This window comes from Coregonus lavaretus (genome assembly GCF_964263955.1).
Source record: "Coregonus lavaretus genome assembly, chromosome: 6".
Taxonomy (NCBI): domain Eukaryota; kingdom Metazoa; phylum Chordata; class Actinopteri; order Salmoniformes; family Salmonidae; genus Coregonus; species Coregonus lavaretus.
This window is the reverse complement of record NC_139993.1, coordinates 46,770,143-46,794,833: the sequence shown is the minus strand read 5'-3', so window position 1 is coordinate 46,794,833 and position 24,691 is coordinate 46,770,143. Positions and strand designations below refer to the sequence as shown.

The window sequence follows — 24,691 nt, the reverse complement described above, 5'->3', positions numbered from 1 at the left end:
GTGTAACCTCTCTCTCTCTTCCTCCCGCTCTCTCTCTCTCTCTTTCTCTCTGTAGGGTGTGGAAGTATTGAAGAGCTGACCATGGAGAGGGCCCATACGGCTGTGGAGGGGGTGTTTGACACCCTCAGAGAGTTGAGCCATGCCCGAGACCACCTCAAACAGCTCAACTCCGTCTACACAGCCAGCGATGGAGTACACCAGGTCAGTCATTCACTAACACACACCTCAACAACGTCATTGGCATCAGTGGTCGCCCTCAGTCAGGCTTTATGTGTTTGGAGGTGACTGTGGAACCCAATCCCTCACTAACATACAACTACTCTCCATCACACCTCCACAGCATCCTCCAGTACACATTACTATTACTATTTCCTAGTATTGAGTTCAACTATTCATACATTTTCTGCTCATACGTACATATTGTACGTACTGTATCCATAGATCTCAGGCAGTTATTCCCCAATTTCTCCTTCCCTCTTTCACACACACCCTCGTGGCAATGACATTGACATCAGTCCATCCATTCACTTGGAGCCACCCCATTCTACTGGTAATGTCACAGGTAGAATAGAAGACTTTGACTTCTGCTCTTCCTTTCTCCCTCTCATCCCAGTCTTGCGTCAGAGCCACAGTCTTCTGAATGAATCTCTCACATCATTGTGTGTCAGAGTGGCGCATTTTCCTGATGTAGCACACAGACAGTCTTCCTCCTCTTTAGAGTGAGTTATTGGTGTTTGGAGGAGGGCACTGCAGGCAGGCACCTGTGAATGGCTTGCCTTTACCCTCCGGTTTCAGCAGGAAAAACAACAATGACTAAACCAGTGTGGTAAAGTACTTAAGTAAAAATAAGTAGTTTTTTGGGGTACCTGTACTTTACTATTTATATATCTGACCACTTTTACTTTTACTTCACTATATTCCTAAAGAAAATAATGTATTTTTACTCTATATTCTTTCCTTGACACCCAAAAGTACTCATTACATTTTGTAAAGGTCCAATGCACACACTTATCAAGAGAACCTCCCATGTCATCCCTACTGCCTCTGATCTGGCGGACTCACTAATCACAAATGCTTAGTTTGTAAAGATGTCTGAATGTTGGAGTGTACCCTTGGCTATGCGTAAAAATAAAAATAAAGAACTTGGTGCCGTCTGGTTTGCTTAATATAAGGAATTTGAAATGATTTATACTTTTACTTTTGATACTTAAGTACATTTGAGCAATTACATTTACTTTTGATACTTAAGTATATTTAAAACCAAATACTTTTAGACTTTTACTCAAGTAGTATTTTACTGGGTGACTTTTACCTGAGTCATTTTCTATTAACGGATCTTTACTTTTACTCAAGTATGACAATTTGGTACTTTTTCCACCACTGGACTAAACAACACAAAGGAATAGCCGGATCGTTCCACTTCCACTGTCCTGAGCCTCCACTGTGATCTGAGAGCTGATGAGGAAGGCATTGTGTTGACAGGGAACTGAATGATTAGATGTAGTGAATGGATTCATCTAGATAACCATGTCCTTAACTGTCAGAGTTATTGTCTAGAGTGGATGATGTGACATAATGCTACCTCTCTTCTGAAAGGAAAACCATTAGCCCAAGTCATTTAACAGAGTACTACTGTGTAAAAGGGAAGGCATGTGAAGATGGCTGTTGAAAAAAGGTGGAAAGTAGTAGTAGTGGAAAACTGTTTAGGGGACAAAGGGAAACATGACCTTGGTATGCTGGGGTTTTCAACTTTCTGTCTGTCCATGTCTCTCTGCCTCTCTCTCTCTCTCTGTCTGCCCCTGTGTCTCTGCCTCTCTCTCTCTCTCTCTCTCTCTCTCTCTCTCTCTCTCTCTCTCTCTCTCTCTGCCTCTCTCTGTCTGCCCCTGTCTCTCTGCCTCTCTCTGTCTGCCCCTGTCTCTCTGCCTCTCTCTGTCTGTCCCTGCCTCTCTGCCTCCCTCTCTCTCTGTCTGCCCCTGTCTCTCTGCCTCTCTCTCTCTCTGTCTGCCCCTGTCTCTCTTCCTCCCTCTCTCTCTGTCTGCCCCTGTCTCTCTGCCTCTCTCTCTCTCTCTCTCTCTCTCTCTGTGTCTCTGACATAAAAACACACTATAGAAGTGCGAGACACTAACCAGATATGGTGTGTTTCGTAGGCAGGCTGAGAACATTGCATAACTTTGGGCTGACATAAATGTCTCCTTCCACAAAACACGTGTGTGTGTGTGCATGCGTGCGTGCGTGCGGGCGGGCGGGCGTGCGTGCGGGCGTGCGTGCGGGCACGTTTCTTTGTTTTTTTTCTCTATCAAATAAATCAGTACAGTATGTGCTGCCCATTGTAATATGACATGCTCACACTGGCATTTGCTTTTTGCACGGATTCTCTCACATGTCTATACATATGAGCTTTAATGAATAAAGCAGGAATTACACTATCCTCATAACTGAACATCATAGCACACACACAATGCTCAGTAACATATGCAGTGCACACGTATATGCCTGCAATATCCATTGGAACTTTTCATGCTGTGGGGGGGGGGGGGGGGGGGGGGGGGGGGGTAAGAGCATGACTGGGATGGCTTGAAGAGGAAACATCCATGATCTCAGTACTGCTATCAGTGGGAGATAATTCCAAGACGATCTATCAATTGAGTTTACCTGCACACACACACATCGTACTGAGAAACCTAGAAAGGATATTGGTTTTGGTTGGAAGGTTGCAGTGGTATTGTTAGTCTTACATAAAGTAATCATTTTCTTCCATTGCCATAGTAACCACTCTCTCTGAGGAGTCTGACGAGACTCTTGTCAATCTGGGGGCTAAACGGAGGAAGGTCCACCTATTCAGCAGGAAGCACTCAGCAAACTAACTAAGTGGGACTAATTCGCTCTCAACACACAATACAAAGTTCTGTCCATAGACTCGCGGACGGTGTTGGTTTAATTTTTTCAGGGTTTAGCGCTGATCCTAGACCAGTTTTTGGAACCTGAAGCCAGCCAGAGACATGTTATATCAACTGATAATCCAGGTCATCCTAACCTCCATTATAAACTGGGTGGTTCGAGCCCTGAATGCTGATTGGCTGACAGCTGTGGTATATCAGTCCGTATACCACAGGTATGACAACATGTATTTTTACTGCTCTAATTACGTTGGTAACCAGTTTATAATAGCAATAAGGCACCTTGGGGGTTTGTGGTATTTGGCCAATATACCACGCCGTTGCGTCGTGCATAAGAACATCCCTTAGCCGTGGTATATTGGCCATATACCACACCCCCTCGTGCCTTATTGCTTAATTATACTGTTGTTAATGGTGTGGGTGTTTGGCGTGAATCATTTGTTATCCTCCTCTTTAGTAGGTGAGTCCCAGGGGGAATGAATATCTATTAGTAACAGGGAAACTCATTCAAACGTCATGGGAGGCCTGGATGATAGCAGGATGACTAAAGATGAGTCTATAAATGACTGTTTTTGTCTTGTGGGTGGATGGGGACATGAATGAATTGGTTTGTTTGTTTCATTTGAACGCGTAGGCCAATGTGTTCAAACCTCTCTCTCTCTCTCTCTCTCTCTCTCTGTATGTGAGTGTGTGTTTAGATGCGTTAGTAATGTGTTTACTCCCAGGTTTGTTTGTTTGTGTTTGCTCACAGAGCTGACCTGTAGTTGCATGGGGAAGTTGAAGTGCTGGATTATGTTTTTTTAAATAAAATGTTGCTTTTATATAACAGTCAGTCTCCCCACACATGCCTAATATGGCTGAGATGGCTGTCAGCATGGGGTAGAGTCACTTCATTAGATACAGGGCAGGGCTGATGGGATGAAGTTGGTTGACAGTTGTCAAAGGTGTGAGGATGCCATGTTTGAGGTCAGAAGGGTGTGTCTACCTGGATATTACTGTATCACACCTGAGTCAAGCAGAGGAGGATGGAACTCTTTGCTCTTTGTTGATACTGGTTGCTAGTTGTCAAGAAAATCTATCTCTTCAAGTATTGAGAGCACAGTTTTGTGTGTGTGTGTGTGTTAGCTACCCTTTCCAGAAAGAAGCCAACCTCCAGACCAATGTTCCCGCAAAAACATTTAGGCACTGAGCAAATTTCAGGTCTGCTGAGCGCAAACTTGAACGTTGAGAAAATTCTGTGCAAATTCCAGTGCGCGTTTACTGTGAACACTGAGGCTGTACCCACTTTAAGTTACAGGTTTAACAGTGGCCATGTAGGCTACGGTGGCTTTTTGATTGTAATGTAGGCCTACCAGTGGCCTACCATCACAAACAATGGAGAAAATGCATCCTATAACATTTTAACATGGAAATAGCTGTTCTATCATTCAGCCTACAGTAGCAGCCAATGTGTGGTGTTCAATGTAGGCCATTCCATGATACTTTTGAAAAAAAACATGCAGGGCTTGACCTTAACCTGTTTATCCACTTGTCCTTCAGACAAGGAGGTGACTGAAAATGTTGTGTTTGATGCAAGAAACCACTTCACAAAATAAATTATTATTATTCCCATTCCATTATTAAAGAGAATCAGACAAATTATGTTACCCTCTGCCTATTGGCTACTTAGCTTATTCAAGCCTGTCTCAAAATACAACACTGCCCCTTTAAGACCCCCCAAAAAACACGTTTTGTGCTCTTGTAGGAAGCAATCACTCCCCTATTGCTGACTACAAATGACCTATTACTGGGCTAATAACTCACTAACTAGCAAAGGATATGAACAAAATGTGCACACGTGGCTACATGCAGCTCTCGCTTTGATCTCAAAACAAGCGCATCTACTCACAACCGCTCATGCTGTAAACACAGTCCAGTTCAAAGTAAATGGCACAGATCCATATATGGCAATGGTCTGTTTACATATAGGCCTACTGCAGCTCTGATTGTTTATGCAGCACCGGTCTGTGTAGAGTACGGGCTGAGTAGTGCATGTCGATGCAATAGAATCCTACTCCGATGCGTTCTGCCTACAACAAAATCCTTACCACTGCTACACCTGGCTATCAGCAGAGCCTTGTCTGGCAGCGAAACAGTTAATTCAGCCTCATTTACTGCCTTTTCAAAAAACATAGCTGATATGGCTGACTTGCTTAAACAACTGTGGTTTCTACTGACAATTGAGATGTACAAACTATGGCATAAGGGGACGACGAGCAGATAAGAGGCAATCCGTAATTTCGATTAAGACATTAATGAGCGAGCTAGGATGGACGTAGTCAATATAACCATTTGTTCAGCACTTTTGAAATGTACAGCGACAGAATTCAGAACATGGGCCTACTTGGTGCGCAGTGCAGCTGAATCCGGTGCACCTACCATCAACAGCCCAAGACGAATAAAAAAAAATACGAACACAAGGCTTTATCGTTGAGATTTATACAGAAATGTTTGGCAATCGACTAGGAATGCCTTGGTGACCACTGCTCTAGAAAATGGAGTGAAGTTCAATCAATTCAATTCAAGGGCTTTATTGGCATGGGAAACATATGTTTACATTGCCAAAGCAAGTGGAATCTCTTGCTTCTCTCTGTTGGCTGATATTTCTGCACGGCAGTCTTGGGGCTACTGCGCGCGCACGTACGCGCACATTTTAGAGGGAACCTTGCACCAGACCCTTTTCTGAGCGCTCTGCTATTCAGAGAATTATCATTAAGCTCTGCCAAACGTTAACTGTGGCTGCATTGTTCACTCAGGGAATGAACTTCTCGCACATAAAAAACCTGGTTACCTTGTAATCTAAAAATGGACGGCTTTATAGGCCTGGGTAGCTGGGCAGATTAAACCTTCGTTCAATGAATTCCTCTCTTTCTTTCTTGCTCTCTTTCTCTCTCTCACTCTCTCTCTCATTCACGCTTTCTTTTTTTCTCTTTGTCTTGTCTCTGTCTCTCTACAAACAGTAGCATTGTATGGAGTTTATCAAGTGCAATCGGAAAACATTACTGTGTTTATCCTTGGCACATAACAATGAAGATAACTTATTGTATAAAGGTCTTTTCAAAGTGCCCTCTCCTTCATGCTCAGCACTCCAAGGTAGAACTTTTGAACTGAATACAGTAGCGTGTTAAAGTGATAGTGCTTTTAGTGTGCAAGGATACAATAGGTACAGAATATATATATCAGTCAAATGACTATTTAATTAAGAAACTCGTAACTGGTGAGTGTGTGTATGTGTATGTGTGTGTTAGAGGTGGAGTGATGACATATGCAGCTTGTGAAATATACACCTCCTGGGTGTGTATCTGTAGGGGTATAGTGTTCTGCCAGGGTTTATCGGAATGCCTTGCCTGTCTGGAGCGGTTGGGTATTTTGGTGGAGCAGGTTGGGTCATGTCGCATTGACTATTCATCCATATTCACCTAGCTAACAGCCTAACAGCCTGCCTGGCTGACTAATACCTGGCTGCAATCAGTGTATGAGCCTCACAATAATCACCACGGTAGACTAATCATACAATAACAAGGCAATTTTCAACCAAATCATCAGCACACACACACACACACACACACACACACACACACACACACATAAACACTTATCATACAAACACGTCTTCAACAATACCCTCCACAACACACTGGCTCATAACCGAAAACAAATCTATTTAAATCCCCAGCAACAATAACCCACTTATAAACAACTCAATACCCTCATCTCATCTGCATGGACCATCTCAATAAGAGGCCTTCCCTACAGAGAGGAGCTGTTTATAACTCTACTTCATAGTTATTCACATCACACATCTCTCATACATCCAGTGATGGGGGGGACTAGAGAATCACACCACTGTTGAGGGCTCTTCACACACAATCTTTATTCTAATAACCCAGACAGATACATACCTAGCACAGAGACTTAATACACACTACCACTCAATATACAATCCCTGTGCTATATATCACTCTCCATCCACTTTGTTGTCACTATGGCATAACTCACAAGTACAAAATAGGACAAAGCACAAAGAGACTGGTAACTGGGTTTTTATTCTGCAGTAGCTAACTAGTGATGTTTGTATAAGATGTTTTGACTGGCCCTGTTCGTGTGTGTTCTCCAGGCGACGTACCGTCCGTTCCTCAGACAGGTTCTGGAGGAGATCTTCCACCCAGACAGACCTGAGTGTCCCGACATAGAACACATGTCTGGAAGCCTTACTGACATGCTTAAGACTGGCTTCAGTATGTTCATGAAGGTGAGAGACTGAACCAACAACACACACACAGAAGTCACACACGTGAGAGGGCTATTTATCAAAGGGTAATATTTGGCTGAGAGCTAGGGGTTGATGGATATAGAGATTGGGCCAGAGGTTTATGTGTGTAATGCACTGTATATCCACCACAGACTCCTTTCAGCCAGTGGTCTGACTTCCCCACATCTGGTGTGACTGGCCTGTATAGAGAATTAGACTGGTGACTGGCATGTATAGAGAATTAGACTGGTGACTGGCCTGCCTGTATAGAGATTTAGACAGTTTCACTGAAATGAAGAACCATGCTCCACAAACAGACAGCCTACCAAGAAAGCCCATACCATAAAGGTCACTTTCTCTGAACCATAAAACCTCTATAGTAATACTATACACACCCTCCATACAGTAAAGCTTCCATATAAAACTCACTGACCATGGCACAGTATAACCTTTAACCATAAAACACATGGTTACACCCTTTAGTCTGTACCACAATGTACCTTCACTGTCTAGCTCCCTGTCTTCACTGTCTAGGGAACAACTCTCAAAAGACCCCATCTGTAGTTCCTTAGAGGTGTGTGTCTGTCTGTCTATGCTAAGGTGTGTGTGTTTCTGTTTTTGTTCGCTGGGTTCCTGTGAAGTCTTGTCTAGACAGACTTTGAGTCGTACAGACTCCTTGGCTCCTTTTCAGCTGCCCACTGCTGTAAACCTCATGCCACTCTGATTCAGCCTGCTGGAAACAAAGAGGACACGTCTGTCAGTGGAACGCTTTTAGCTCACACATACATACAGGGAGTGTGTGGATGTGTTAATGTGTTTAAGTGAGTGAATGGAGAAATGTTACATTTTGTCTTCATAGCACCTCCTCCTCTCCTCTTCCCTCCTCCTCTCCTCTTCCCCCCTCCTCTCCTCTCCCCTCCCCTCCTCCCTCCTCTCCTCTTCCCTCCTCTCTCCTCTTCCCTCCTCCTCTCCTCTTCCCCCCTCCTCTCCTCTCCCCTCCCCTCCTCCCTCCTCTCCTCTTCCCTCCTCCTCTCCTCTTCCCTCCTCCTCTCCTTTTCCCCCCTCCTCTCCTCTCCCCTCCTCTCTCCTCTCCTCTTCCCTCCTCCTCTCCTCTTCCCCCCTCCCCCCCTCTCCCCTCCCCTCCTCCCTCCTCTCCTCTTCCCTCCTCCTCTCCTCTTCCCTCCTCCTTTCCTCTTCCCTCCTCCTCTCCTTTTCCCCCCACCTCTCCTCTCGCCTCCCCTCCTCCTCTCCTCTTCCCTCCTCCTCTCCTTTTCCCCCCTCCTCTCCTCTCGCCTCCCCTCCTCCTCTCCTCTTCCCTCCTCCTCTCCTTTTCCCCCCTCCTCTCCTCTCCTCTCCTCTCCCCTCCCCTCCTCCCTCCTCTCCTCTCCCCTCCCCTCCTCCCTCCTCTCCCCTCCCCTCACTCACTCATACACATGTATCAGACACTTGGTTGGTGCTACAGTGCAGTGGGTTTGTGTTGCCAGATGGGGGGCAGGTGTTCATACCGCTTTAAGGATGCACATGTAGATGCTGTGTACTGGTCTGCTGTTCTGTGTGTGTGCAGGTATAGCTAATGCACAAATGCATGCACACGCATACAAAGACTCATACAGTACATACTGTATGTAGTATGAATACAAATGAACACAAAGACCCATACCCATCTGACCTCCCACATTGAACACACATGTTCGGTCTGACATCCACACACTTGTGCATATTGATGAATGTAAACACACACACACTCACTTACTTACTCACATACACACACACACACACACACACAGGCTACCTATTGTAAGACACATGTTGAGCCAGCCCAGGCAGACAGTCCTGATGCACATGTCCGGCCATTCCAGACCAGTCCCCACCCCCCTGCAGCTTTGATTGCACGGTTATTTTTCAAAGGCTGTTGTTGTGGTGTCGTCGTCGCTCCCCAGCCAATAGAACACAGCCATTATCTATAGGCCAACCAATCACACATAGCAGGCGCACCAGACCCCCTGACTCACACTCATGGACAAATCCGTGTGTGTGTCTGGAATGAGTGTTGTTTAAAGCCTTCATGCTGAATAGTCCCTCCAGCTGGGCAGTGACTCAGACCAGAGAGAGGAGAAACTGAAGGACAGAGGGGGAGAGAGACAGAGAGAAGAGAGAATGAGTCAGTTTATGCTGAACTGTAATCTGGCTCCACAGATTGCCTTTAGAGTTTCAGCTCACAAACCATAACATAACCTTCAATTATGATATGGTTAACTTGTGCCAATTAAATTACATGAGCTAATTTTGTCATGTTCTTTTCATCCCAATCCCTAACCACTCCCTAGGTGAGCCGTCCACACCACGGCGACCACGCCCTGCTCTTTCTCTTCCTGGTGGGAGGAGTCACTCCCTCTGAGCTCCGCCTGATCCGCGAGTTAGTCTCCACCCACAAGCCGGGCACACAGGTGAGAGACCACAGCCATTTGCTCTCAACTCACCTGGCAGAGCTTGAATCGAACAAACAAAGCAAAGTAGGAGGATTTGGAGAGAGAGGGGAAAGAGGGTGAGGTGTAAATAAATCAGAGGAGAGGAGATGTGAGAGGCCAGGTGCAGTCTTCGCTGCTGTGGTATGGATGTGTTTTTTAGGCTACAGCTCTCCAGGTTATGGCTCGGTGGCATTACATAACACACTGTGATGGCTTTGCGAGGCTTTGTCATCAGTCTGAGTGACATCAAAAGAGGAGCTTGAGGATAAAACAAAGGGAGGGGACGACCACAAAAATCTGGGTGCTGAGTTGACGATGTTCCTTCATCTGCCCTGGAAGAAAGTCAAGAGTAGCTAGATATTATATAAACAGTCACTCACACACACACACACACACACACACACACACACACACAGAGACATATTCTCAGGCGACAGACAATGGATAGTGCAGAAAGGAACTAATGTTATATACACACATAAGTGTACAGTCATTGTGTGTGTTTGTGGTAATGCATCTGATTGTGTATTGTGTGTGATGCAACAGACACTCCGACTCAACCACACTCTAAACATCAGTGTGTATTGTACGTTGTGTGTACATGGTTAGTGAACTGTAAGCCAGTGTACTGCAGTACAGTCTAATCCCTGGCTAGCTGTGTTAATGAAAGTCATGTATAATGGAGTTTAGAGGGAATGAAAGGCCTGAGCAGCATCAAAGGATGATGTCATGAATACATCTCGAATCAGAACAACAGAAGAAAGAGAGGCTCTTACTGTAGGACCCTCATCCTGCAGCCAGCGGCCCACACAATGTCTGACCTCAACACGCACTCCGACCCCAACCCATTCAGCCTGCTCGAGTTGTCTGTCTGCCTCTAGTAGTGTTCTGATAAAGGCTGCGTCCAGGAACATAGAGGTCCTCTAAGTCATTAATTAACCCAGATTTAAAAGCAGTCTGGACTAATGACACGTATGATATTTGTTCAAATACAGTTCAAAGTGAATAGCGTGGGGTTTGCCTAATGTAAGAACTGAGTCATTGGGTCATATACTGAATGTGGAAGGAAGGCACAACAAACTCATCTTTATCTGAATCAATTTGAATGATTTCTATGGAGAGAGTGTTGTGCCTTCTGTTCACATTCAGTATCTACTTATTTAAAGCAGGATGTCTACTCCAGTTGTCTGAACCAATGGTCTGAACACAACCAACTGTTGTCTTTGTCCTTTGCTGATTTAGCCACTAGCTAGTCTGACTCTCTATCCCAGGTGCTGGTCCTCTCCACCAGACTGCTGAGACCTACAGACGTCCCTGAGCTGCTCTTCACCACCCAAAGACTGGTGCCAGACATCGGTGTGTGAGCACGGAACAAGGACCACACACACACTCTCCACCGACACGTACCGCTGTCTGGAGAGGAGAAATTAGATGCTCCATTGAGGTTGTGTGGTTTGGTAATGGATTGGAGTCATGGGTGTAGTGAGCAGCGCAGATGTGGAGGTTCATACCTAAGACTAGATGATATAAAAACAGGATCTATTTAGGCTTTTTCAAAGGCATTCCTAAATGTATTATTCAGTTGTCCCTTCCCTTGTACTCCCTAAATCACGTTTTAAGGCAACAATTAAGTGTTTATGGATTTATTCCAAACTGTACTGAATGTAAACTGGGGTAAAGAGGATTCTGTCTCGAAGCTCAACTTAAAACAGACAGATGACATTCAAATCAAGTTGCTTTAATATATATTTGTTTGAATTAAATCTGAATACGTTGAATAAACCTTGTATATTTGTGAAACTCATCCATGTGAAATGAAACGTTCTTGTGTTAGTTGGTTAGTGAGAGTTGTATTGTTCCGACTGTGGCGCTAACTGTCCTACACAATGTGTGAACTCATTACAGGTGAGAGTGAAGTAACGTGAGGAGTCTTGCTGGTTTTTATATTCTGGCACAGTGAAGAATTAAACCACTACACTGTCTAATAATAATAATAATAATATGCCATTTAGCAGACGCTTTTATCCAAAGCGACTTACAGTCATGCGTGCATACATATTTTTTTGTGTAGGGGTGGTCCCGGGGATCGAACCCACTACCTTAGCGTTACAAGCGCCGTGCTCTACCAGCTGAGCTACAGAGGACTGCATCGGGTTCTCCCCGAGAGAGAGCTAAGGCGTAGGACAGAGATGAGTGTGGCGGGCCTCTGTAGTACTGACAGGCCATGGTCTGTCCAGCAGGAGTCACCAGTTGAGTTTTACACAGTACACGTCACCAACTCTGCCCTGAAGCGTAATTTTTGTAAATGTTCAGATGGGTGTTTCACGTTGACTGGAGCCTGATATTCTCAGTCTAAAAGGACAGTAGACTACAGATCAAATCAGCATGAACTGTGAACCTCGCTAGTGACAGGAACTGTCACATTACCTTAGAAATGACGATCAGTCACGTAACTCTGGCAAAGACACCACAATGCAATCACAGTGACAACTGCCGTCAGTCAAACCACCCAGGTTTAGGAACAGCACCTGAGGACGAGCCTGGACTATGTTCATGGGTAGAAATGGCGTGGTGTATTATGCTTCATTGTAGGTAATGTCTATGCACATACCCTCACCTATAATCCATATGTCTTTACCTGGTTCATACCTGGCCCGTATAAGTCTGTTTGTATTTTACTCATATGAGGTTACAAATCAGAAGACAAGAGTCATCATGTAATGCAATCATTTTATTTTCAAAAGTATAACAAATACAAGTAAACCATTTGGACTTCTTAAAGTGCATTACAAATACCTCCTACACCCCACCCAGCCCTGTATCCAATCCCTGCTGCCCCACAGTGATCCTGCCTTCCACTCATAGTTCACTACCATGATGTGCAGAATGATGATTTTGGCTGTTGTACAAGTAATGCACTGGGGAATTGGAGATTGTGACAGATGAGAAACTGAACAGTGAACAAACTCAGAGCTCTGACTCAAGTGCATGGCTTGTCTGACCATATCAGTGCTCTTTTAGCATTGCCATGCAGAGTGGCAGCCTGAACAAAAACAAAAAACTGTCAATTGGCGCCAGCTAAAAATACTCTGCGCAATGTCCTTCAAGGCTTCTGTTGCCAGGAGAAGATGTCAGTGTTCACACAATCATTCAGCTCAAGGACCGCTCCTCTTTGTCCCTTCTGGTGGCCTGACATACCAACACCACCCAGCTGCTGTCCCTCATAGCAGATGTCTGCAGACTCAGTGAACAGTTTCAGACAGGACAGGAGTGACGGTGACAGACAGGCTGACACCTGCCCACCCCACAGGTCATTACCTCTGTCAAACAGTGACCTCGGTCAGAGGTCAAAGTTGAGCCTCCATTTTGTCTCTGCTTCTCGTCGCAGGTCAGGCTGCTCTAGCCATACAGAGGATTGAGTCCCCAAACGAGACCGGAATCTTCTGCCCTCATTTCTCCTCATTCAATTTATTTTCTGTAGCCACTCTGGACCACGTTGTGTAGTAGACGAACCCAAGGCCTTCTCACACAGAGGTGACCGTCCTGACTTTAGCCGACAGAGCCTGCTTGAAGCGCCTCTTCAGGTCCTGCATGTTGGGGGACTTGGGCCTGGGGATGAGGGGTGAGCGCCCCTTCTTTTCTGCTGCTCCAGTTGTGGTGGTGTGGGAGGACAGGGAGGCTTGGGGCTGCTGCTTTGCCATGTGGCAGCACAGCCTGTGGAACGCCTCATGCACCTGGCTGTAGTCCTCACTGGCTGACACCTCGTAGAAGGAGCAGCCCAGCGCCACCGCCAGCAGGGGACCCTGTTCGGCATCCACCCGCCTCATGTGCAGCAGGTCCGCCTTATTGGCCAGCAGGATGACAGGCGGCACGTTGGCCCCACCTGCGCGGGCCACCAGCTGGTGCAACTGGCCAATCAGGTCGAAGCTATGGCGGTCAGTCACAGAGTAGACCAACACCACGGCGTCGGCCCATTGGATGGAGCAGGTCACATGATCAGGGAGGCTGAAGCCGTTACCTGTCACCTGAGGAGAACATGGAGGAGATCATGGTTAGAGAACTGTTACATTGGAACCCATTTGGAACAGTGTTAAAAATACATTAACTTAATAAAATCCAACCTAGACAGACTCACAGCTAAGTGATTTAAATTCATGCCAGACCAAACATGTTCCCATCATTATTCAACAGGTATTTTTTAATGAATGGAGTGCTGTAGTCTAGTCAACCAGTGGGCTGTAATGTTACTCCTCTCCTGCTGAGTGAGTAAAGGGGGTCAGGGTGAGGGTGATTGAGGAGCCAGAAGTGGGGTATCATTTACCCCTGGCTCAAACATCCTCTCCTCTGAATGGGAAATTAGAAGGCTAGACTAAAAGGCTCTGTACTTTAGTAAGAAAAAAACTATGCGGGTTTGGACCACTGCCCAGAGCAGGGAGGGAAGAACTCCGAACAGAAAGCTCAAACTCCACATAGCCTACTATGGTTATGCGACTACTGTAAATACTGATTTAATCATTCATAAAACCTCACACTGATCACAGAGAGGCTCTGGTGGACTAGCCTAAATAATGTTGGTCTGTGGGCACTCAAACGCAGCGGTCTCGAGCGCATTTGGGAACGTAGCAAACGGCAGATAGTGAACTTACATCAACACCCGGCGTGTCCTGGACTTGGATGGCTGCTTGCTCTCCTCCGTCCACCTGGACCTCTCTTGAATAAAGGTTTCCTGCGTTTCTCTCATAGTCGCCGATAAAGCGCCTTGTCAGGAATCTTACTACCAGAGCTGGAATACAAGACCATAAGTTAATCATCATGTAGCCTATGAATTTATATCAGTTACTGAAATACAGTTGTCAAATCATTTAGTTCAACGGATTTGTCAATTTACCTGTTTTGCCAACTCCGCTGCCCCCAATCACCGCTATTTTGATAGTCCGTTTGGACTGACACTCTGGGGCCGCAAACTCCGCGATGGTTGACATGTTCTGGATCAGACGCATTTTGGCTAATTCCTTGTTCAGTTTTGAAGACGATGCAAAATCCAAATTGTATTCAGCTCTGTCAAATAATGTCTCTGAAGAAGGAATCGCTTTTATCCGTGGGTTATTTTTTATTTTTTTAAACACTCTTGTTCACTGGAACCAACCGTGTGAATACTGTGCACTACAAAAGCTCGGTGGCTTTTATAGTGCCAACGAAATGCTTCACGCTGATTGGCTACTGGCAACAGCACGCTCGCTCGGCTCCCTGCGGCCCTTCACGTGGATCCGCGAGCCAAACACAAGGAGAAAAATAATGCCCCGTGCTACAGGTTGGTCAGTTCGGATGAATTAACAAAACATCCTTTATTTGACAGAAAAAGTGTTAATAACTGCTGTAGAGGGGCTGGGGCGATAGTAATTGTCCAGATATATGTAATCTTCAATGACATGGAGCTAGGAACGCAAGCATTTAGCTACACCCACAATAACATCTGCTAAATATGTGTATGCAACCAATAAAATGTGATTTGATTATTATCTAAACCACGTGAAATGGTAAATGAGATTATAGGATAATTATTTATCCTAAATAGAAACCTAACATCCAAAAAAGTAATTTAGGCATTAAAAAAGTTAAAGTTAAAAAAGGAGCATATAAGTATGATTGGACCACATGCACACATTTGCACATCTGCAGGAGTCTAACACATCACAGCACAATAGGTTTCACAGCAAAGTAAAAATGTATTTGTTTAATAGTTTTCCTATTTAGAGATGCATTGACTGTAATTGTCTGTATAAAACATGCACAAAAACATCCAGGTAATTTGTGTCTGTCAGTCTGCATGTGCAAAAGGACTGGGAAGATGATAGCTGTCAGTTGTTCAGTGGCAGCCATTCCCTGTTGTGTAAATGGTATTTAGCCAGTTCCTATGTACTTCTTGGACTGTTGTGGTGAAATAGATCCATGCTTATGGTGGTGAGTGTGATGTATTGGGGTTGTGCCGCAGATCATCATGGGAGTTGTGTATGTGTTGATGATCACTTTCAGATAAATGGTTGAACTGAATTCCTGTCTCATCCTTATTTAATTGTTATAAATACGTGGTTATGAAACCCGTGAGACATAACAAAAGATTGCAGACGAGTATTCTTTGAGTATGACAAAAAGTATGAAAAATGTATGCACTCACTAATTGTAAGTCTGCTAAATGACTAAAATGTAAAATGTATTCTGAACCTACAGGAACTTTTCTGTCCGGAAGAAGTCGGATTTAACAAGTTTAAAACGGTTATTTTCCGTGGGACAGTCTAGGCTAATGTTAGCACAGTGTATTGCTAGCAGAGGTAAGTAAGCATTTCACTGTTAGTCCTACACCTGTTGTTTACGAAGCATGTGACAAATCAAATTTGATTTGAAGTGCATAGTCGAGCTAGCTAAGAGAGAGAGTTAGCATCGTCATAGACGGCAGAAAAAGATTTGAGACGGACGTCGGAGTAGGAAAACAACACGATTAAAAGGGGAGGAATATACAGTGAGCAAAAGAAAGGACATTTATTCAACAGTGAAGACAAACTTTGTAATTAAAAACTGAATGGATGAAACGTTAGTGAATGAAGATCACGTGACTGAGGAAAATATTGCTGTGGTTGAGGACATCATTGAAGTGAGTGACAATCAGGAGCCTTTTGAGAAATTAAAAATGGCTGGAATTGTTGGAAACATTGAACAGTTTGATGAAAGTATTGAGCATTATACAACGGGCGGGTCTAATCCTGAATGCTGATTGGTTAAAACCGCATTCCAGCCGGTATCTATTCCACAAATTACCACCAGCTAAATCTATTACGTTAAAATGCCTATTTACACTGTTCCATCTGACTGCGCAATCCACTGTCTCATCAACCCAGTCAGGCACTTTATAAACGTCATCTCCACTATACAAAGCATCTAGACATTATCTCACATTTGTTTTAGACTAACATTTTGTTTTCAACAGTGGATATTTGTGTAAACCTTGCTGTCCGTCTCCGACATTTGCAACATTGTTTCAATATTCAAATTCGATCTCCTGCTGTCACATAGTATTGAACGAGTCGGGACGAGACAGAAAGGCAGGCAGCGTTTCTCGGCCGGTCGAAATCATGAATCAGCTGGAATCATTTTTATGGATACAAAAAAAAATGTCAGTTGAAAAGAGGTACAACAAAATGCACCTAATTTGCAGTCTTTCCATCTTCAGTTTGAAGTGATTGTGTTACTGTAGCTGTGTTGTTGGCTAGGTCCTCAGAACAACAGTGTCCTGACGAGTGAGCACATTCTCTATGCCAGACGAAATCGCGCCTCATTAGCTCATTGTTATGGTTGTATCCAAATACATGTCACTTGAAAACAGCTTAAACAAATGCAAATGAAGCTACTTTGCTGTTATTCTGGCAGAACTTTTTGACTGTAAATTGGCCGTAGTTGGCTAGCTAGCAAGCAAGGGATAAGAACGTTCCCAACCAGTATGGCAATAGAACATTTAGAACGAACGACTGGGTCGCGTCTATAGATACTGAACGACTGGGTCGCGTCCATATACAGAACAAAAAGAACGAATGACTGGGTCGTGTCTCTAGCAACCCTAGATTTGTGTCGGGGCTATATCTTGTGGAAGGATGAAATAGTACGAATAAATTGATCAAAATAACGTTTTTAATGAAAATATGTCAATCATTATTTGAACACACTACCGGTGTTAAACAAATCAAAATATATTTTATGTTTGAGATTCTTCAAATAGCCACCCTTTGCCTTGATGACAGCTTTGCACGGAGTGAAGCTACACAAAAGAGACTATTGACTGAAAGTAATCTGACCTTGGCAAAGGCCATTGAAGTCAGTGTGTCTATGGAACTAGCTGCTAAAGAGGCTCAGCAGTTGAGTTAATTAGGAAAAGTACACAGAGTTGCAACTGAAAATTAGAGACTTCAAGGCACATGCTTCTGCTGTGGCAAAGCGGGACATGGGGCATCTATGTGCTGGTGTAAGGACATGGATTGCTGAGAATGTGGTAAAAAAAAGGGCCACATCGAGCAAGCCTGCAGAAACCAAAAGAGCTCAGAGAAAACAAGAAAGAGACATTCCAACGAAAGGAAAATAGATATGTTCACGCTGTTGAGCAAGAAAACACAGAGGTGAGTGACTCATCAGACGAGGAAGTCACACTGAATATACTGACTGTTGCTGGGGGTCCGCACGGCCAGCGCTTCTCCAGAGGGCGATGGACCAGATCTTGAGTGGATTACCAGGAGTACAATGCTACCTGGATGACATCCTCGTTACTGGAAAGGACGAAGAGGACCATCTCCAGAACTTGGATGCGACCTTACAGAGATTGAAGGACTACGGACTGCGAGTTTGTAAGTACAAATGTGCATTCTTCCAGTTATCGGTTGAATACCTTGGACACGTCATCGACGCCACGGGCGCATTTTAGCGTTTTTCGTCATGAATCTTGTTCTGGAGGCAACTCTGCAGAGTGGTCACTAGCTGGCACAGCCACAAAGTCATAAAATCTGATTTTAAACCTAAACCTAACCTTAACCACACTGCTAACCCTAATGTTTAACCCTAACCTTAAATTAAGACCAAAAAGCACATTTAGGTTTCATGAATTTTTACATTATAGCTCATTTTGACTTTCCAGCTGGCCCATCTAGCAGAAATAGCTCAGTTCTGCCTCCAGGGCAAGATTCATGACAATAAACGTCATCCGGCACCATGGGCATTCACAAGGCTCCGTTCAAGGTCAAGGCTATCTTGGATGCCCCAGCTCCTCAGAATGTCAGCCAACTACGTTCACTTCGTCGGATGTGGCAGGGCTTGCAACCTATTACAGACTACAAAGGGAAGCACAGCTGCAAGCGGCCCAGTGACATAAGCCTACCAGACGAGCTAAATTACTTCTATGCTCGCTTCGAGGCAACACTGAAGCATGCATAAGAGCATCAGCTGTTCCGTACGACTGTGTGATCACGCTCTCCGTAGCCGATGTGAGTAAGACCTTTAAACAGGTCAACATTCACAAGGCCGCAGGGCCAGTACGTGTACTCCGAGCATGCGCTGACCAACTTGCAAGTGTCTTCACTGACATTTTCAACATGTCCCTGACTGAGTCTGTAATACCAACATGTTTCAAGCAGACTACCATAGTCCCTGTGCCCAAGAACACCAAGGTAACCTGCCTAAATGACTACAGACCCGTAGCACTCACGTCTGTAGCCATGAAGTGCTTTGAAAGGCTGGTCATGGCTCACATCAACACCATTATCCTAGAAACCCTAGACCCACTCCAATTTGCATACCGCCCCAACAGATCCACAGATGCACTCCACATTGCCCTTTCCCACCTGGACAAAAGGAACACCTATGTGAGAATGCAATTCATTGACTACAGCTCAGCGTTCAACACCATAGTGCCCTCAAAGCTCATCACTAAGCTAAGGACCCTGGGACTAAACACCTCCCTCTGCAACTGGATCCTGGACTACCTGACGGGCCACCCCCAGGTGGTAAGGGTAGGTAACAACACATCTGCCACGCTGATCCTCAACACGGGGCCCCTCAGGGGTGCGTGCTCAGTCCCCTCCTGTACTCCCTGTTCACCTATGACTGCATGGCCAGGCACGACTCCAACACCATCATTAAGTTTGCAGACGACACAACAGTGGTAGGCCTGATCACCGACAACGATGAGACAGCATATAGGGAGGAGGTCAGAGACCTGGCCCTGTGGTGCCAGGATAACAACCTCTCCCTCAACGTGATCAAGACAAAGGAGATGATTGTGGACTACAGGAAAAGGAGGACCGAGCACGCCCCCATTCTCATCGATGGGGCTGTAGTGGAGCAGCTTGAGAGCTTCAGTTTCCTTGGTGTCCACATCACTAACAAACTATCATGGTCCAAACATAGCAAGACAGTTGTGAAGAGGGCACGACAAAGCCTATTCCCCCTCAGGAGACTGAAAAGATTTGGCATGAAACATGTTGGTATTACAGACTCAGTCAGGGACATGTTGAAAATGTAATTGCTCAGACTGGTCCTGTGTCCTACACTGTTCAGACTGCAGAGGACATAATCTGGAAAAGGCACACAGATCAGTTACTGTTGAGTAAAGCACCACTGACAGAAACACCAGTCGTGAGTGGTCCAGAACTGTTACTGGTTGACACCCTGACCCAGTAGTCGTCACCTAGGGGCTCACAGTCACCTTCTCAGGACAGTTGTTCATAATGAGGACAATCTAAGTAGGAGGGGAGGAGATGTGGTGTATTAGGGTTGTGTCGCAGAGGATCATGGGAGTTGTGTATGTGTTGAGATGATCACATTCAGATAAATGGTTGAACTGAATTCCTGTCTCATTTTTACATTTTAGTCATTTAGCAGACGCTCTTATCCAGAGCGACTTACAGTTAGTGAGTGCATACATTTTCATACCGGCCCCCCGTGGGAAACAAACCCACAACCCTGGCGTTGCAAGCACCATGCTCTACCAACTGAGCTACAGGGGACTACATCATTATGTAAATGTTATGAAGACTTGGTTATGAAACCCATGAGACATAACCATGGGTAATGGGAGCAGGCAGATGTGCTCCTACATGTCCCCATCCCTCTACACAGGGGGTTGATGTTCTCTGATGTTCTCCAAACGGAACCCCCCACCGCCCCTATCAGACCCCATGCAAACACACAGAGATGTGAAAGCCCTGTACCTCCTCAATTATTTACAACCCTCCATGTATAGCAGAGCACTTTAATATTTCCAGAAACAATGTAACTCAAGTTCAGTAGCATAACTTATTTACTTTTTTTTTCTAACTTTGACTTTCTTTTGCTCACTTTGTGTGTGCGCTCGTGTTTGTGTCAGCAGCATATGCCGCAGCAGGAGTGTAAGTGCCTGTGTGCTGAGAGAGCAGTGTTTCAAAAGAAAGCATTTTGTCTTTATTGTGTCAAATGAGTTCAAATACTGCTGTTGAATAACCTACTTCTCTTTTTCAACCTATCCCTTCTCTTTGTCCCACTTTCTTATGTCTCCCTCTCTCCCTTCACCCACTAGCCCTCTCTCTGCCCCCCATCTTTCATCCGTGTTCATGCGTCTGCCTCCTGAGGTATGTTGGCAGCCAGTCGTAGTGTGATTATGGTCTGGTATGTATTTTTGATAAGAGCCCTGATGACAGGCGGGGGCGCTGAAATGTGAAATTAATGCCTAGAATTAGTCAGCAGACAGGTCCCTGCTAGCTGCACAGCACGACACGCCACCAGCCCCCCCACAGGCCACCTCACCACATCACAACCAAGCAGCAGCCCCACCATAGCCCCAGCCCCCAGTGCCTCATGGGCGTGTTTACCATGCCCATAATCAGTATGTTCAAGAGCCTCCTTTGTACTGGTGAGTGAACTGCAACAATAACGGCTTCATAATTGTAGCTGCAGGATCTGTGTTGGTGATAAAGTAGTCTAGCTAATGTTACTCGAAGGGGTTTGTGACTGTGCCCTGGCTACACCTACTATATTATGCCATGATGGTGACACTCAGACTGTCCCCCCTCTACCCTGTCCCCATACAGGTGACTAACGGTGACACATCAGAGCCGTCATAGAGATGAGCTCGGTGGTCACCATCATGTCCGAGGTGTGGCGTTAGCAGCTCTAGGTGCCTGTTAGCCTATTGAAGGACTGGTGATGTCAACGTATTAGCTCCATAAAAGACTCAGGTGTCTGATACGCTGTGAGTCATTCATATAAAGAGTTTAAGGTGTCAGGTCATCCATCCATATAACATCTCACTGAGGGCATGCAGCACATGTCCTATTATGATATCTTGTGTATTGTTGCACTGACAAAGTGAATTGATTGTGTTTTTATCAATGTGGGTCATAAAACGTCCCATTATTGGGTGCATGATACTGTGATACATACAACCTGGCAGTAAATCAATTGATCCTCATACCAAACTATAAGGATAGTTGTTGTTACTATTTTAGAGAGATATACTGTAAAGCCGGGATCGTCAACTAGATTCAGCCGTGGGACGATTTTCTTCTTGAGCAGATGGTCGGGGGGCATAATTATAAATAATGTGCAGACTGCAAATTGACCACAAGCAGGCCAAACAGATATCATATTTTACTAAAACATAATCATTTCAAAACGTAGTTAAATTTGTATACGATCACGTCTCTCTATTACACGTGGGAATACTTGAGAACAGATTTCCAAAATTAAAATCACTTGGAGCTGATTTGCTGGTGTCTTATGTCCAACAATGAAACATAAAGAGCAGACAATTATCCAGAGAGAATAAACAAATAACGGGAGTAGAACAAGGAATAAGCCAGGGATAGGGGTGTCACTCACACAGGGGTGACAATAGAAGGCTAGAGGGGACAGAATGGGGGTGATCTCTAGGTGGGGTGTGGACCCTCGAGGGGACAGGGCATGGAGCAGCAGGGGAGTGTCAGGGTAATTGGGCTGGTGGAGGGGGCAGGGGGAGGGAGTGATGTGGGGGTATTCTCAGAAGGATGTCCTTGTTGACACAAAGGTGAAGACTGACTTCCCGTGGTGCGGAATGGAAGTACCCCGCCTTTTACTCTCCACAAAGAGGAGAGGGCAGCGAGGAGAGGCATTCATTTAGGCCATAGACTGGGCCTCAGTACACAAATGCAGTGATCTGGGGGACAGGGACAGTCTGACATGATGTCATGCTTTGGGTCACACTTGTTAAGTCTGGATAATGTTTGATTTGTGTGTCACGAAATGGATGTTGGTGATATGCAAATCATCAGATTTCATCACTCAATGCCAAAACAGAACATTTTCGAAGTGGAAGCTGTGTCACGTAAACTTGCCCACTAGCAACTCATATAGTCATTTTGATAATTGCCATGTTTAGGGTCATACCTGTAACATTGCCAATGCCTGGTATCTGATATCAGTGGGATGTGTGCCATCCTTAACGTTTTCCCCACACCATTCCTAAGATCCCAAGTGGCGCACAGGTCTAAGGCACTGCATCTCAGTGGTTGAGGCGTCACTACAGACCCCCTAGTTCGATTCCAGGCTGTATCACAACCGGCTGTGATTGGGAGTCCCATAGGGCGGCGCCCAGCGTTGTCCGGGTTTGGCCGGTGTAGGCCGTCATTGTAAATAAGAATATGTTCTTAACTGACTTGCCTAATTAAATAAAGGTAAAAAAATAAATTTAAAAAAAGCAGGGGGAATTTGGAAAACAGCAAAGAAGGGAAAGGTCTATTCACTTATCTGTTTATATCTCTCAAGTGCATTAGCATTTGCAGTGACCAATATAAATGGTTTTGACCCATTTGTCACAGCAGCTCTTGGCCTGGACAAAGGATGAGAGGTTGTTTTTTCTAATTGAAATGTAAACATTCAAACATGTTGGTCCATTTGCATAGTCCTGCATGTCAACATAGAGACTGGGGGGGATGAGGGTGCTGGTGGGATCTGTGTTGCTGTGCTGCTGAGTCTGAATTACAATAGCCCTTCTCCTCTCTGTGCTGAATGTGCCCCAGGCTCTTACAGTGTGAAGTTAACCATCATTGACTTCTTCAGAAAGGAGATATTTACATCAGGATTTCACATCGCTTTTATTGCTCCTGTTTACATTCCGAGCCTGATCTCTAGCAGAAGATTGGGTAATTGGTGTGTGTATGTGTGTGTGTGTGTGTGTGTGTGTGTGTGTGTGTGTGTGTGCTTGCGTGAGATTGAGAGAAAGAAAGCCCAATTACAACAGAAGGTATGGGTATGATATACGTGTGACCATACGTGTACTTACTGTAAACCACCAGGATGATTACTCCGTTTTCTCTCCATGTAAAGTGGTTGTTTTTGCTGTTCATATGAGGGAGCTTGTAAGTGAAAGAGGGACAAAACGTGCCCTTGGAGGCTTTAAGTTGATCCGTTATACAGTATATTCCTTAAACCTATAAGGAGATAATCCACACGTGCTTTGTTTTTGTGTTTTTGTCTGAAATATGCATGAGCAGTTACAGTTATGCTATCTTGTGCATACTATCATAAAGGTCATGCATACCTTCTATGCATACTTTTTTGTGAGGTGACCCAATTTGCCATACACACTCTCACACTGAATAGAGAACCGGAGTGAATCAATGAAACCAACTCTTTGAAACATTGATGTGTTACTTTAGTCTACTGTACATTTACTGTAGCTGAATAGATATCTCTTGACTTCAAAGAGAAGCAATTAGCAGCTTCAGGTAGTCCTTTATACTTGTACCCCATACGTCTTGAAAATTGAAGATTTGGGCACAAATAACTGCCTAAATTGGAACGTAGTGGCTGTACAGTAACATGCTATACATGTCAGAGCTCTTGCTCGGCGCTTCACAGCGCTGTATGGGTCAAGCGACAAGAAGTTGCCCCCATCCCTCCCAATAATTGGGTAACTTTTGTACATTTGTCGTTGTCTGAATGAGGGAAAAGCTTCAAATTAAGAGGACTTGATATATATTTTGAAAGATGAGACATTGAGGATTATAATAAATACTGCTTTGATGTCATACACACAAGCCAAACACCTTGCACTTCACATTTCCAAATCAAGTCATACCCTAGGTTGTTCTCAACAGAATGAGCCTGTTTGTTTATTGTGAAGAAAATTAGTTGAGGCACAAGCACCTGAATGCACTCATGACTCCTTTCTATGCGCACCAAAATTGCCTTGTGAAAAACTAACACTGTAAGATCTTATTTTATAACTTAGCTAGTCATGTTGGAAATACCTGCCCATATGACCCAGATTGCGATTTATAATGGACTGTTTTTGGATTGTGTAAACAACAACAGTAATTGTGTGATGGGGGATGCTGGGTTGTGTTCCAAATTAAACAATTACAAGTGTGCTAGTTCCTCAATGGCGAGCGCTTAAAAAAGTACCTTATAGTTGAAGACTCTTCTTTGAGTCATAAAAGTGCATAGAAATTGATTAGGAACTGTGCACACATTGGAGAGGTGTGTGG

At 44.7% G+C, this 24,691-nt stretch overlaps 2 protein-coding genes across 2 annotated transcripts; one reads left to right on the top strand and one right to left on the bottom strand.

Annotated features, from left to right (window-relative positions):
• Positions 1-60: 60 nt before the first annotated feature.
• Positions 61-11,460, top strand: LOC311130737 (sec1 family domain-containing protein 2-like). The gene is made up of 4 exons (XM_084163524.1): positions 61-201; positions 7,054-7,188; positions 9,516-9,635; positions 10,928-11,460. Exons 1-4 carry the CDS (start codon positions 82-84, stop codon positions 11,018-11,020), a joined length of 468 nt encoding a protein of 155 aa, XP_084019650.1. The 5' UTR covers positions 61-81; the 3' UTR covers positions 11,021-11,460.
• Positions 11,461-12,370: 910 nt separating this feature from the next.
• On the bottom strand, positions 12,371-14,814 carry LOC311130565 (ras-like protein family member 11B). Its single transcript, XM_084163331.1, has 3 exons — positions 14,545-14,814; positions 14,303-14,439; positions 12,371-13,681 (listed from the first exon to the last, which is right to left on the bottom strand). The coding sequence occupies exons 1-3, from the start codon at positions 14,654-14,656 to the stop codon at positions 13,181-13,183; spliced, it is 750 nt and encodes a 249-aa protein (XP_084019457.1). The 5' UTR covers positions 14,657-14,814; the 3' UTR covers positions 12,371-13,180.
• Between the last annotated feature and the right edge of the window lie 9,877 nt (positions 14,815-24,691).